Below are 15,701 nucleotides of genomic sequence, written 5' to 3'. Positions count from 1 at the left end.
AGCAAGAACTTTAGGCTAACCTGTGACGGAGGTCATTTCCAATGTTTGTAGAAATACAGTTCAGATCTCTATACAGTACCAAAATTTTCCAACAGACTGGAAAACAAGAAAAAAATATTCCTATGAACAACATAATTAATAATCCAATCTCAAGAGTCTTAGAAAGAATACTGGTTGAAATTCTGAAAACCACATTTCACAAAAAAGATACTAGGTTTTCTGTAACCTAGTGTTCCTGCTAAGGCTGGAAATATCATATGAAAGTTCTCTCTCATATTATTTCTGCATCCAGACAAGAAGTTTAGAGGATTCAGATCCAGGATTTTGGTTCAGTCTATTCCAGTAATATGGCCAGCTCCAGATTCATTAATGATGCCCCCCCCCAATAGTTCCCTGAATTTAAACTGTCCCTAAAACCCCGCTTAACAGCTTGGATTACCAATCTGTGGTTAATGGTTAAAGCCAGTCTCCAATTCTTCCTGTACTCCAACCAGTTACTCATTCCATATCACATGGATGCTGTTAGTGTAAAGTTACAGACATTTTGAATGTTTTGTTTTTCTTCAGGTTTTTTTCTTTTTTCTTTCTGAGGAGCTAATAATGCAGATTTAGTGCACAGGCTACAAGAAATGTTAAATACCATATCAGAATTGATTAGAGTTGCAAATTACTGCTCTTATGGCTTTATCAGGAAACCTGGTTCAATCAAATGACTCGCTTGATTGGATGTTTTCTCTATAGCATCTTCATCCACTATTACATAGGCAGCATGCTACAAAACATGCTTTATTATGGTACTGCTGATTGGAAGTCCAAGAACATGCCCCAATGCATAATGCATACACAGAACATTCTTTCTAAGTCCAACATAAAGGTTTCTCACTCAGTGTGTCCTGACATGTCTCAATTGGTCTTGAGAACTTCAGGGTTAGCCTTAAGAGGTTTCCTTTGAAATGATAATGTAAACAAGATGTCCACTGAAGCTCAGTGACCAAATACCCTATAAAAGCTTCAAATCTAACAACCCTGTAGAGAACAACTTAGGCCATAATATGTTAAATGGGATAAAACCACTCAAACCATCACAAGGCACAAGACAAGGAGGCTCCCAAAATGAAGGTTTAAGGTCATATTCTGGAGTGTACTATCACCAGGGTGAGTTGCTATTTGTATGGTCCATAGACAAAGCTGTACTTGTGCCCTCTATGCTGATCAGGTGTCTACATGGGTGGGCCAACTGTGCCTACACAGTTGAATGAGTAAAAAATTGGCTGATGGGGCACACCCAGAAAGTAGTGGTGGATGGGTTGTACTCAACCTGGCGAGATGTGAGCAGTGGGGTCCCCCAGGGCTCAGTCCTCGGGCCCGCACTGTTTAACATCTTCATCAGCGACTTGGACGAGGGGGTGGAAAGCACGCTGTCCAAGTTTGCTGATGACACTAAGATGTGGGGCGAGGTGAACAAACTTGAAGGGAGAGAGAGGCTGCAACTAGATTTAGACAGACTACTAAAGTTAGCAGACGAGAATAGGATGGGGTTCAACGTAGACAAATGCAGGGTGCTGCACCTTGGGAGAAGGAATCCACAGCATACATACAGGCTGGGGAGTTCCCTTCTTGAAAGCACAGAGGTGGAAAGGGATCTTGGAGTCATTATTTGAGTCGTACTGGTGTGATTACCGTGGGATAACCACATTGAAAATTTCCCTGTGTGTATAAGCCTTGATAGCAGTGATTGGTTGATTAATGCACAGTACATTGTAAGTGCATTGTCAGATACACAGAGGTCAGAGATCAAAGTGCAGTGCTAAATTGGCTACTTTTATTACAGAAGCAAGGGCTTTTTTGAGTAATATCTTTTATTGGAGGAACTAAATAAATAAGTTGGGAAAGATGTTAGACATGCGTTCAGGTGCAAAGTTCCCTTCTTCAGATCTGGGAAAGAGGCAGATACAACAACACTCCAATCCTCTGAGTACAGGCATTCATGCTTGAAATCCCAACAGTAAGTTTATCGACATCATACAACATTTCCTGTTTCTTTTCCCTTAAGCCACAAACATATCATTACTACTGTTAGTTGAATCACTGTCTTCTGATAATAACAACATGCAAAGGAAAAACCCTGAGCTCTCCTAAGTGGCACAGGATTAAGATGGCGATTTGCATTACCCTGTTATTTGCAATAATGAGGACAGAATAGTGGACTCAGGAACTTTTGTTGGATTGTTACTGTACTGTAGTCAAAAGACTCAGCTGGATATATGGTTTAGGATGAAGTGAGCTTCCGTTTGGGTGACCATATGTTCCATTTTAGCTGGGACAATCCCAGATTTCAGAGGCTGATCCTGGCTGGCTTGGGAATGATAATGGGCATCCTGGAAATGCAGGGGCACAGGGTGCAGTTTGGTCAGGATTTGAAGGACACAGAGCACCTTGTAGGCAGGAAAGCAGGCACTGCTGCCTGCCTAGCATACAGCCCTGCCCCCTTGTGAGAGCAGGGGAGTGGGGCGGGGGCAGTGTCCTGGATTTCCCAGATGATGTTCCTGATTTCTACTTTAGTTACCCTATAAGGTGCAAATCTATCCTGCCTTCTACTTGTCTTCACAATAATGTGGTTAATTATATCTATGTGGATTAGGGCCAGATATACAGAGGTATTTGGGCACGTAAAGATGCAGACAGCTTCCTAACAAGTTTTACAGAAGTACCTAACCATTAGGTACCTAGCTCCCTCTGAAAGCAATTGCCTTTCTGCCTCTCAATCTGTCCTTCAGACTTCCTGCCATGGTGTGTTTGCTTGTACTTGCTCTGTACCTAAGGGATTAATAGGGATGATTTGTGGACCTCCAGGCATCTTTATTCATTTACTCACTTGAGCATTGATCCAATGCAATGGCATAATATAGATGTGCAGAAGACCTGGATTAAAGAGGAAATGCAAGTCATGCTGCAGACTCTCTTTGCACCACTGAATAGTAAGAACACCTCAGGATCTGGCTTTTCATTATAAATTTTCATTGGTATCCAGGTTGTAAAGATATGGGTCAAATTATGGGCACAACTTGATTGAAGTCATAAATTATACTAGCTTAACACATTTAGTAATCATTGGATGCATCTACACATGCATTTAAGTGAGACTAAATTTAATGCGCATTAAGCGATTTTTGGCAGGTGTCTACATGTGAAGGGACTTGGCACTAACGTTAGCAGTGTCGTGCAGCCTGCCATGTGCCCCTGCCATCCAGCCCTGCCATGTGCCTCTAGTGGCTGGGCAGACCCAACGTTAAAGTTAGTGCTGGGTCACATCTACACATGCATTAATGCACATTAAGTAATTGCAGTTGGTCAGGATTTGGAGGACACAGAGCACCTTGTAGGCAGGAAAGCAGACACTGCTGCCTGCCTAGCATACAGCCCTGCCCCCTTGTGAGAGCAGGGGAGAGGGCCTGATTAACCTAATTTCACCATTTGAATGCACATTAAGGGTGTGCATGTGTAGATGCGTGCCTGTAATGCATATTAAATTAGGCTAATGTGCATTAATGTGCCCTGTGTAGACATGCCCATATAGTTAATATTTGAACAAAGCACTTTCTAGAAAGAGAGGCTGCTGACAGATGTGAACCCTCCTCCCAAGCTCCCCCCCCCCCCCCCCAAAAAAAAACCCCAACCCAAACAAAACAGTGCTTTACTGAAAGAGGAAATGCATTGGTTTGACTCAACTCCCCAGCATCCGTATAGACCAGGTGCTTCAGTTGGGCTTTTTGGCACTTTCATCTAATAGCTGATTGAATCAACTATTAGATGAAAGTGCCAAAAACCTTTGCTGAAGCGCACAATCTATACAGATGTTGAGTGAGCTGGGTGAAACTAAGGTGATGCCTCTTCTGGGCATGTGTTGTGCTCAGTGCAGGGGTGCACCGAGCTGAAAGTAAAGTGCTTATCCCCCCCCAAATGTCTGTAAGCAGCCAAACTGACTAGGTCTGAGTCTGCCTATAATTTCTTTGATGGCCTCAAACATGGTCATATTAAACAATTCCAACCTGGAACTTTTGTCTTTAGCAGTCTTCAGCTTAATACCCAAACCAATAACATTTCCAAATTTCATGAGGGAATGGATCTTTGGGAAGAATCCAAAGTCTGATTCTTTACATTTTTCCATTGACTTCAGTGGTCTTTGGATTGGACTTCAAATGAAAAGTATTGAAAAGTATGAAACAAATGAAAAAGTATCAACCACCTCTGGAGGCTACATGCATAGGGTTTTATTTATACATTTATTTCTTATTTCAGTTGGAATATTCGCTTCTTCTGGGTACTTGTGAAGTACAAATTTAATGGCAGACAAAGTCTAAGGGAAAAACAAGTACTGCTTATTTGCTTCAGGTTCACTATTAGGTATATTTATCTTTCCTCCATTTTGTAGAATGACTCACTTTTAAGATTGTAGGCAATACATTTAGTGCTGTCAACCAACTAAAATTATTTTTTTAAAGATAGGCATTACAGTGGCCTCTTTTTCGGTTGGCTGGCCTTTGAGAACAGATCATATTTGGATATGCGCTTATTAATTTCTTGAATCTATTTAATATATGTATAAAGGCTTTATTTCCTTCCTGTAGAATACAAGATAAAAATGTTAAAAGATTACACAAGATAGCTGACAAACAACACTGAGCAAACTCAAAGCAGATGGGACTCCACCCACATCATTTTGTAAGATTTTGGGTATTGTAGTCAGAAGTTTTCAATGCTTAAGCAGTGCTTCAAATGGACCCTGTCTGGCTGGCACACTGGTGCCCAAGACTGCACACTGATATACCAAAAAGGATTCGCTATAATTGAGAAGATAGCCCCTACCATGGTGATGACCAGGTATAAAGGCAGACAGACATAAAGAAAGGAAGGAAGTGCCTTTTCTCATTGGTTTGTCTGGAAAAATCAGCTTTTAAATATCAGGACCTCCTCACAGAAAATACCCCTAGATGCTTTTGGGGCAATGCTGGCAGTACATACAAATATTACATGGATGGAAATTTCCTAAAGAAAACCCTGGATGCTGTTGGAAATGATGGTTCACTTAAAAATCTCTCTCTCAAGTCAATACTGAATAAGTGATTCAGTATGATGTTAATATACAGCTGGAGATCCCAGGTTTTGGAAAGTCATAAATCTGAGGCCTTGATCCTATTATGTTATGTAGTCTTATGCTGTAGAATTTCATCCAATTTTCTTTTAAATCTTTCTGGGTGCATCTACATATGCAATTAATGTGACTGAATATACTCCACTTCAATTTGAGTTGGAGTAAACTAATCCCAACATCACCATCTACATGTATGTTTAAGCACATTAATGTACTGCGCTGCTGGATACCACTTGTATCTGACGGAACTATCTGACAGCACAGTAAATTAGTCTACTGCACCCTAATTGCCATGCATGTATAGACAGTGATGCTTTACTGTGCAGCAAATTAGTCTGCTGCACAGTAATGTGTCTTCGGTAGACGTCCCCTCTGTTTCCATGTAAAAAATGTAGTGTTAAGCATATGAGAGACAAATAACTTGCCTGGGACCCCAGTAGCCAAGAACTAAGACAAAGGAGTTCTTCAGTACATCAAAATATACTCAGCAACTGATAGCACTCTTCTAGCACTGAGACCACCAGGAAATGTAGCTTAGACCCAATCTCAGCTCCAAACATATCTTCATAATGACAGCTGCAGAAATTCAACATCCTCCATATACCTCAGACAATATAGACGGTTACCAATAACCAGCCCAAATTCTTGTTTGGGTCTCAAATTATGAAATGAGGCCTTTTCTTTATAGAGCATGTGTATTCTGGCAGAAAAAAACCTTGAAAACAACGGGTAAACATTATTTTAACAGAACCTTTTTTTCTTTCCTTTCACCTATGCATACACAAAGTTTCATAAAATGCATTAATTTAATAGATAATCTTGGTGAGCTGGTCTTAAGTGAGCTGTTTGGCAGTGAAACAAACTCTTGTGAACAAACTCTTCCAAGCTGACTTGCGAAAGTTCCCAGATTTACAGAAGTTCTTCCATTTAGACTGCCAGAAAAATTGAAAACTTCAGAAGCAAGGGAGTATTGAATACCTTGCTGAAACAATCATGTGCAGCAATATTCACACTGAAATGAATGCCTCACACTCTTGTTCTGGACGCAGTTGGCTTTGGGTGTCCAAGGGAAACATCAGCAGAGAAAGTAAATAGATGATGTAGGGAACAGAGAAAACATTCTCAGGTTAGTATAGATGGGTCCAAACAACAAAATTTGAAACTAGGATTGAATTCCTCTAATGAGAGAAAAATTGGAGAGAGTTTTTAATACGAGGGTTGGGTTCAGGCCCATTTTTACAGGGTGAGGTTTTTTTCCCTCCAGTTTTCACAGGCAGCTGCAAAGTATCCCATGTCTTTCCCAATTTGAAGATTTGTCAAGATCCAGATCCCCTAAAGAAGGCTTCTAACTGCCTGGTTTTGATTAGGGAACTTCTGACAACAGAGAGGAAGAAGTGGCAACATATAACAAAAGTGTGTTTTCATTCTCAGTCATTTTCAGAGAAGGGAGAATAAAGAAAGGGAGAAAAAGGAACAAGTTGTCTTTCTGTACAGTAGCCACTAGAATGGGGTGGGCAATTATTTGGGCCCACAGGCCACATAGGGGGTTTTGAGGAGCGGTTGTAGGCTGGTTCAGTACCCTGCTCCCCCCCATACAACAGCTCACCAAACCTTCCTATGTAGGATGGGGCCATGGAGCTGGAGTGGGTGCGGGCAGATAAATTGTACTGTTTTTTAAATGGTTGGATGCAAATGAAGGGAAAGATGATAGTTAGCTTATATGTCAGCCACATGGAAGAGATATAGATAAGTGGGACAACAACTTCCTACTAGGTTGCTAGCCTAGAACTGGGGTTCATTTCCTGATCCACCACAAGTATCCAGTGCACCTTTGAGCCAGTCACTATCAGGCTGCCTCTCAAACCCAGCACTTCAGCCTGTCCAGATCAGCCACTTACCCCAGTCCGCCACCTCTCAAACCAACTACTCAGGCTCAGCAAACCTGGCCAGAAATCTACCTCTAGGTCTGGTTACCCGCCCACTTCATGCCCCTGCAGTGGTGGGCCAGGGTCAGCAAACTCTTCACTCCCCCCCTATAAAACCCTGACCAAGAAGAGGAAGTGTCTGGGCAATAGGGATCAATTCCTATCTAGAGTGCTTTGTTGGTCCTATGACTTGATCTGCCCTCCAGCTGATCTCCTGGCTACCTTATCCAGCTTGCCCTCTGACTCCATGCTCTGTTGCCTCCTTTAGCTACCTAACTTGGTTTATCCCTGGACCCGGTTCTCTGCGTGATCTTCTGGCTACCTGACTTGGCTTGCCCTCTGACTCTGCGCTTTGCCTGACCCTCCAGTTTCCTGACTCAGCTTGTTCCTGGACTGACTTCCTAACTTCCTAGTGGTCTGCACCTCAATTTTACTCATTCCTCCCAATCCTGGCCAGCCCCTCAAACACCCAAGTGACCCCCAGGCCTGGCTACCCATCATTCAGTCCCTTTGTGCCCAAGTTCCCCATCTGTTTGGTGCTCAGATACTATAAAGGTGGGGGATACATAATTGTGGGTACAGTGAAATGCTACACTTGTTCCATAGAAAAATAAGATACAACCTTCTACAAGCAAGCATAGTCAGGAAGAAATCCTTTCAGCAGTATGCAGTGCAAACCTGTGAACCACGTGGGGCCTATAAATCAAATGGCCAAGGTCATAGAAAACTGAGCTGAACAGTTTGGCCTTGGCAGGAAAAAGTGTTCAGCTGAGCTCATTGCTTACACTTGTCACCAATGGGTACATTCCATAATGAAGACAAAAGCACAGAGTCCTGTGTGAATGTAGATTCTTAGCTCTTTGTAGCAGGGACTATTTTTTGTTGTGCTTCCGGGAAGCACATGGTGTCCTTTAGCTGCTATAGAATTAAAGAAATATAGGGAGCATCTATACGAAACTCTACAGTAAGAGTTGCCTAATTAGTCCCACAGTAATGCGTCATTGTCTACACCAGTAGTGCTATTAGGCCAGAGTAAACAAATTAACTCCACTGTAGGATAGTACTGCCCAATACAAATACTATTCTATGGCAGAGTTATTTACTCCACCACAATGCACATAACTGGAGCTGGCTGGGGCATAAGCACCCACATGCCCCAGCCAGCACTTCTGCAGCATGTTGAGCTGGACGGGGAGCAGTCCTGGGCTGGCAGGCCAACCCCTGGGGCTTCGCTGCCCTGGCTCAATGGGCTGTGGTCCCAGGCGCACATGTAAATTCTGCACTCAGGAGCAATAAATTCCAGCATGAACTGCACCAGTTTCTTGCATCATATTAATATCATGTGTAGATGCACCCACACAGTCTGAAGCAATGTTCCTTCTCCATGCTGATAATATTTATTTGGTTGTTTACTATTTTCACATATTAGTTCAGCCAGTGCTGAAGGTTCTGTATCCCAGGAAAACTGTCGAACATGCACCCTGTATTTACTCACTTAAGAACCAAAAAGAGATAGTGTCAGATATCATAACTCTAACTCACCTGCCTAAACCACACACACATTCATGCAAAGTATACGGAAATGGATGTTTTGTTGTTGCAGATTTAACAGTCTTAACTCTCACCACTGAACTATTGATTTTAATGTAATTTTTTCTTGGCTTATCAAAAGATTGCCTTTTATGAGATGCTTTGAAATGGAAGGTATTCTCAGTATACTGGACAGCCCCTCTCCTCGGCTTTGCCTATGCAGTATTGAGGTACTGCACCAAGTTAAAAAGCAAAGGCATTCTGTGTTGAGTCAGAATCTCTTGGTGCTCTCTAGCCACTAAGGAAAGAGCTCACATTACTACCCAACAATCCTGGATGAAATAAGGGGAGCAACAGCTCTCCTTACTCTATGTCTCTGGAAACATCTACACAAAAAGTTTTACTGTGCATTAGACTAGCCTAATGTGCAATAAAGCATCACCATCTACACGTACATGGGACTTACTGTGCATTGTATTAGTCCAATGCACCGTTTGCTAGTACCAACATATACAGGTACTAGATAAGTGGTGCATTAGCTAATGTGCCATAGGACACATGTAGACGTTGACCAGGAGCAACTTGCTCTTGGTCAGCCCAGAGAGCAAGGAGCCTGCGCCTGCCTGGCTAAGCCTCAATGCGGGGAGGAGCTGTGCCAGCTCCAGGGACAGTTGTCTCCCTGCCACATGAGGATTGGGACCTGTCCAATCTCCATGTGGCCGGGAAAGCTGTGCTGGTTGCAGGGACAGCTGTCTCCCTGCCACCTGGGGATCAGGATCAATAATATGCAGAAAATTCAGGTGCATTAATTGCACATATAGACGTGCCTTCTGTCCCTTTAAGTTGCTGCCCTGCCCCTCTTGAGGAAGTAGTCATGGAGCTGTCCCTGTGCTCTCCTGAGTATTAGGGACTGGAATTCTGCCTGGTCCTTATGCTTTACTGATGAGGTAGCAACAAGCCACTTCTGAAACAAAGGAAGACCAAAGTACAAGTAAGAAATCACAATTGCACTTGTAACTTAGGGGTATTTGGTGCATCATCTTCACACTTGGCAGATCCAGTCTCTTTTGGCTCCAGACTAAATAGTTAGGCCAGATCAATTTTCCACACCAACATGACAAGGCTACTAAAACAGAGTTATATAGTGAAAGCTGGCTTCTAGCTTCCCATAAGAACACAGAAAAACCTGGGTCACTGAATCCAGTCCCTTGCTGTGGCAAGCAATTACATCATATAATCCTTTTTATAACTGTACCTAAAGATGCCAAATGATCAAGCTCAACTAGGCAGATACTGCCACGTGTCCTTAACACAGTACTAGTACCCTCAGTCACTCTCTGCACCTAGTCGTCATGGGTAGATAAAAAGAAAAACAGAAAAGTTCTTTCCAAGCCTGAGCCCCTCACAAGTGCTTGTATTATCTAAGGCACAGCTGTGACATTGTACTATTGTGCTCTAAGCTGTTATGACAATCTGACAGTGAGGAGCGACCAGCTCGGTGTTCTCAGACATACCCTCTGTAGTCATTGGTTGCAACCAACTGCCTTGAACACCAGTTTGCAGAAACCAAATACATTCCCAAAGTCAAATGCATAAATCAGTGCTATGGATAATATCCGCCAGGCTGCACGTTTAACAATGTGCTGGACAAACATAAAGGGATGACAGGAAGAACTCAGGTTTGCCAACTTCTCTCCCTGCCCCAATTGCTTTGTTTGAGCAAAGGGAGACAGGAAAGTGTTTTGTCATTTCCTTCCATCTGGGCCCCTGTGTCCTGTATACCTATATGCCAGCAAATTCTTCTGCTATAAGCCTGACGAATCACAGTGAAAAAGTACTTCTGCCAGGGAAGCCTATGCTGGTTCCCTCCATGAAATAAGTTATACAAATAAAAGCATTTTTGTGGGTATAACTGTTTACACTGGGACTTGTATCACCATAGCTCTGTTGGTAATAATAATAATAATAATTAAAAAAAAATCATTCCCCTAACTGACTTACCTCTGCTAATATAAATTTTAAGCATAGACCAGTCTTAAATCTAAGCAGGGGCTTGATTTTTCAGTACTCGGATTCCTGCATGTTAAGAGCTGTGGCTGGTAGGATAGAGTCAGTTCTCACCAGTCAGCAGGAGATAGTGAGGAGTTACAAAACTGGGTCTGCTGAAAAGGAAGTTAATGAGACAGACAAGGCCTGTCACTCCCTCCTCCTTGTCCTCCTCCTCTTGGACTCTTTACATGTTGGATTTTTTTTTAACAATAACAGATCGCTTACAATTTCTCTGTCCTAAACATCCAGTAGGACTGTATTACCTAGGAGACTATTTCTTTATCATTTTCCATAATGATTCCTTCTCTCTGGGTGACTCCTAGATTATCAGACACAACCCCTCATCATGGAGGAGGTTGTGTGCAGTAAGCGTGGGCCTACGAAGGAAGCTGTATAAAATCATGCTTCCCCAGCTGGGCCACAATGCCGCTGGAAGCTCCTGGGACACAGAGCTACTATGCCTCTCTTCTGAGACAGGATCTCTGGCTGACCGCAAAGTATGGGAGGGCACAAAGGGCAGAGGTGAAGGGGTCCTTGTAACCTGCCCTCCTGCCTATACATCTGTGGAGCGTCCTGCCAGGTTCAGGCCTCGGCTGCATGATTTTCAGGTGGCCATACAATACCTAGGATCACATCTAAGCACTGTTTGCTGGAGTGTTGTCCGTTCCCAGCATTTACTCAAAATAATCCTGCTATCCAGCTGCAAAGTAGCTATAACAGTGTAACCAAAGTAGCTAAAACTTGTCCAGTTGCTATGGGAGAAAAAATGGGTAGCGCTGGAGGAAGTTAGAAGCCAGAAAGAAAAACAAGAGGCACAAAGTGGGTCAGTAGTGAATAACAAGCAAGGGAGGGGAGAGGGAGGAGCAGTATCTCTAGAAGAGCTTACCTTGGGGCCAGAAAGGGCTGGATCTGGATTGACCAGGGAGGAGTGGGAGACACTAGGGCCGTCTCCCCCACACTCTTCTCCTCTCCCTCTCTCTGTTTTTCTCCTGGCTGTCTTTTCCCTCTTTTACGACACTCTCCCTCTCCCAGGTAAGCAGTAGAACAGGCTCTGCAGCAGGAAGTGAACCATGTATGCAAATTACAAAGCAGACGTGGAAAGCCTCAGCCTGAAAATCTCCCTGTGGGGGAGTGAATCAGTAACAGAGGAAAGCCAGTTTGAAGTTAAAAAAACCCCTCAAAATATCATTCCCCTAGGAAGCCGGGCTGCTTTCTTTTAAACTAAACAGCTAAGGAAGAGTAGGGAAAATCCAGTCTGATTTCTAAGTACACTGTGCAAGACTGGAAAAGGCATCTCTCATTTTTGTTTTATTTTGTTAAAAGACACACTGTCACCCTTAGCATATGAGGATTGAGACCACCCAGAAACTTCCAAGGTTAACTAAACAATTCCTTGATTTTAAATGTTTTTGTTTTGTTTTTGTTTTCTGGTATTCTGTCTTTAGGGCACACTCAACGTGTGCGTGTGCTTGCCCCTGCAAAACTAACAGTTTGAAACTTATTTTTGATATGAAATGAGAACGGACAGTTTCATGCATTCACATGCATCTAGCTGCTGGGACTTGAGTAAAACATCAAGTATCATAGGAGCTGGCGACACTGCGATAGACTTTTTTAGAGACACTGAATCATCCCAGTTGTCTTTCTGCCAAGGCAGCATTGGTTTCCACAATACATTCTGTAATGCTCTCTCCAGCTCTGTGTCCTAGGAAAAGCAGCTGCCACAGCTCCCAAGTCCAGAGGATCTCATGATCAGAAAGTCTTTCCTTATGTTTAACCTACACTTTCCTTTCTTATTTCACCCTATCATCCATCCTTATGCTCCTGGGTACAACATTAAGTCACTTCTCAGATCTGTTTTACCCTGTGAATCTTTGCAAGCTGCCATCACATTCCCCCTTAATTGTTACTTAGCCAAGCTATGCAGATGTAGCTATTTAAATCATCCCTCAGAAGTCAATTCCTCCAGCTGCGTGATTGTTTGTACTACTCTTTTCTGAACTCCCTCCCATTGTATCAACATCTTGGTAAAGAGCCTGCCACTGAATGCTGAGTTTAACTGGGACTTCAGCATGTGAATTTGGTTACACCTGGAAGAGCCCATGACCTCTCAGCTTCCTGATAGTCTGGCGTATTTGCTCCCCGTAGACTTTAAAATGAAGCAAAGTTTACGGGCACCATCAGTGCTTTGAGTAAGCATTACCTACTGCCATTTGATAACACCTCTAATTTCAGCTGGGTCTCACAGACCTGTCTGGTTGCAAACCTATGCCTACTTTTATTACCCTCTGTCACCTATAAGTATCATTCAGCATGGCTACTTTCCAAGTTTCTAACCTAAGCTACAAAAGTATGGGGATAGTTGACAGCTATAACCCAAAATACTTATTCCAATAAACTGACAGTACTTTGAGCTACTGCCCTAAAGTATTGTAGTCCAGTGGTTCCCAGCGTATAGGCTGAGACCTCACTAGGGTCATGCCACTTAAAGGCCGGGGCCTGGCAGATATTCATTTGGAGGGTTGGGATCAAGCCAGAATTGGCCTCACAAGCTGGCTGGAAATAAGGGTGTGAGCTGGAAGCAGGGTCATGACAGAAGAAAAAGACCGGAAACTGCTGTAGTTCTTTCCTTCTGCTTTTGAGAAGCGCCCATTCCAACTCTCATTTACTAGCTTGTGAGGACTCTTTCTGCAGCCTATTATTGCCATACCACTGTCAGAAAAGGCTCCTGCAGAGCATCTTGAAACACTCCTGTCACTCCCTCCTCCTTCTCTTGGACTGAACACGTTGCTCTCTTGAGCTGCTTGCATCAGTGCTATGAATGAGAGAGACTTCCACATCCCCGGGGGTATTGCAGAACAGTATTATTGGCTTACTGGAACAAAGCGTGACTGGCTGACTGTTCCCCTCTCACATTAGCATCAGTGCTGTGGCTTTCTGTGCCCACAGCAAACTAGAAAACATGTGCCTCTCAGTGTCCATGATTCCTAAACATTTTGCTGCCCTAGGCGACCACCTGTTCTGGCAGTGGGGTCTTGCCAGGCCTGGATGCGACTGCATTCCTACCAATTCATGTGGCACTAGCAGTGCAGCTATAAATGGGGCCTTTTAATCAGTTTAAGTTTAAAGCCATCTGGTCGTGGCCCAAATGTGTTGTTTTGCCACATGCACATTTTTCACAATTACAACCCTTGGTCTGACAGCTGCGAGCAGCAGGGCTGTAGCTGTGTCGTTTTGTGGGAAGGCTGGGCTTATTCTGAGAATCGTCTCACACGGGTATTTTACAAGGTGCGTGTATGAAAAAGGCAATTGCAGCGAGGTAAAGGCTTGGTTTTGCAGCTGGCTTGCTGGAACAGCCACTGCACGCAACACACAGACACTGGGTAGATTCAGGATCTGGAGTTCTTGGCTGAACACTTCCTGGTGGTGACTCATTCTGGGAAGTTCGGGGAAATACCATATTTACTCATATATACAGCCAAGCCATTTATTGCTAGAATTGCAAGGCAAACCTTCGGAGATTGGCTTATACACTGATCAATTAAAGACAGCGAGGAGTAAGGAGTTCTTCGGAGGAATCCTAAGCTACTTCCTATCCAGGGGAGACTCTTCTTGAGCTTCTTAGTGGGGGTGCAGAGGGAAGGTAAAAATACTGTCAGTTCACATGCAGGACATGCATTTTGTTAGCACTGAGTGGGGCTGGCTTTTTGGGGGTGGGGTTTAGTGAGTACATACGGTAGAGCTAACTGTGACTTACATGTGCATCATCATCATCTAACTGTTGCAATGAACTGTGAAGGAGACCAAAGCATGTTTATCAATCATTCATGCAGCACATTAAACAGTGCTCTGTCTCAAGGGCAAGAATTGAAGTTAGTTATGCTCATGCAGACATTAAGAGCACTTTCTGTGTCCAGACTCTCCACCTAGCCTCTCCCAACCCAAAACCTAGACTGATACAACAGCAAATTTCAGCTGGCGACACCTAATAGTACTAGCAATCCTCCTAGCGTGTCTGAATCTGAAACATAAATAACCTGAGCTTCCTGATCCCAAGAACTACAGGCTTTCAGTGCAGAAAGGGTCTGAGGTCTGGAACTGTTTTTGCAAACCTGGCATTTAAAGCTCTCAGATGACAGCCAGCAGCTGAAATGTACAGGGGAGGCTTCTCTCCATGAGCTGACAGCTGCCTGCTGGCTACCCGCAGCCTTTCTGACCCTGCATGTGGGGAAATGGCAGGCAGCAGATGAAAATGACTCTCAGCTTCTGATGGCCGATTCATGGTTTCCCATGTTCTTATGGAAACGGACACAGATTGGCAGAAGACAAGGTAAATGTGTACAGACGCCTACCCAAGCTTTTAAAGCACAGTTTAGGAAGCAAGCACTCTTAAGTAGCAAGTGACTTGCTTTTCTGAGGCATCTGACTACTAAAAATAGCATTATTGCTTCTATGCAAACACTGTAATTTAGGGTGCATGTACTGGTTCACGTTTGAATTAGAATGGTCCAGTGTGGCCCCGCCATCACATGTATTAAGCCCCTACAGGTTTAAAAATTGTTGCTGGGGCACTTTATCTAAACCTCATCGAACAAGGTTTAGATAAAGTGACCTGTGGCCTTTTTTACACTTGCAGGGGCTTAATACATGTGACAATGAGGTGTTCTAATTAGAGCAGCTTTCTGGGACCTGCTCTAATTAACGTCCCCTTCCCCATTGAGCATGTGGTGAATAGGCAGCCTCTGTGCCTAATACTGCAAACACTTACTATGGGGCAAAATATATAGCCCACTGAAGTCAATGAGAGTCCTGGAGGAAGTACATACTCACTATACCTAAATGGCCATGCACAGAGGATTGGGCCCGAGGTCATGGATATACTTACTGTGCGCAGTCCTTTCATTAGTAAGAACTAATTTAAACCAGTCCACATATGATCTGAACTTACTGATAGGCAAGCAGTGAACAAAGAAGTCTGCACTTTAATGCCAATCTCCACTTGTTGCCCACTGATCCCTGAGGATTTGTGCTACTTAAACACAGGC

General features: G+C 43.5%; 1 protein-coding gene across 3 annotated transcripts in view; it reads right to left on the bottom strand.

Annotated features, from left to right (window-relative positions):
• The window catches only part of TRAF3IP2 (TRAF3 interacting protein 2), a 60,917-nt gene extending 48,372 nt beyond the window's left edge, over positions 1-12,545 (bottom strand). Inside the window, exons 1-3 of one of the 3 annotated variants that reach the window (XM_006019473.3) lie at positions 12,439-12,545; positions 11,543-11,707; positions 21-96 (exon numbers count right to left, since the gene is read on the bottom strand). In XM_006019473.3, the coding sequence (XP_006019535.1) occupies positions 21-36 (16 nt within the window). In that variant the 5' untranslated portion in view covers positions 37-96; positions 11,543-11,707; positions 12,439-12,545. Of the gene's footprint in view, positions 1-20; positions 97-11,542; positions 11,740-12,438 lie in introns of those variants that run through there. The other 2 variants (XM_014517896.2, XM_025198842.1) reach the window with 2 other exon arrangements.
• Positions 12,546-15,701: the final 3,156 nt, after the last annotated feature.

This window comes from Alligator sinensis, unplaced genomic scaffold, assembly GCF_000455745.1.
Source record: "Alligator sinensis unplaced genomic scaffold, ASM45574v1 scaffold737_1, whole genome shotgun sequence".
NCBI classification, from domain to species: domain Eukaryota; kingdom Metazoa; phylum Chordata; order Crocodylia; family Alligatoridae; genus Alligator; species Alligator sinensis.
This window is presented reverse-complemented; position numbering and strand designations above follow the sequence as displayed.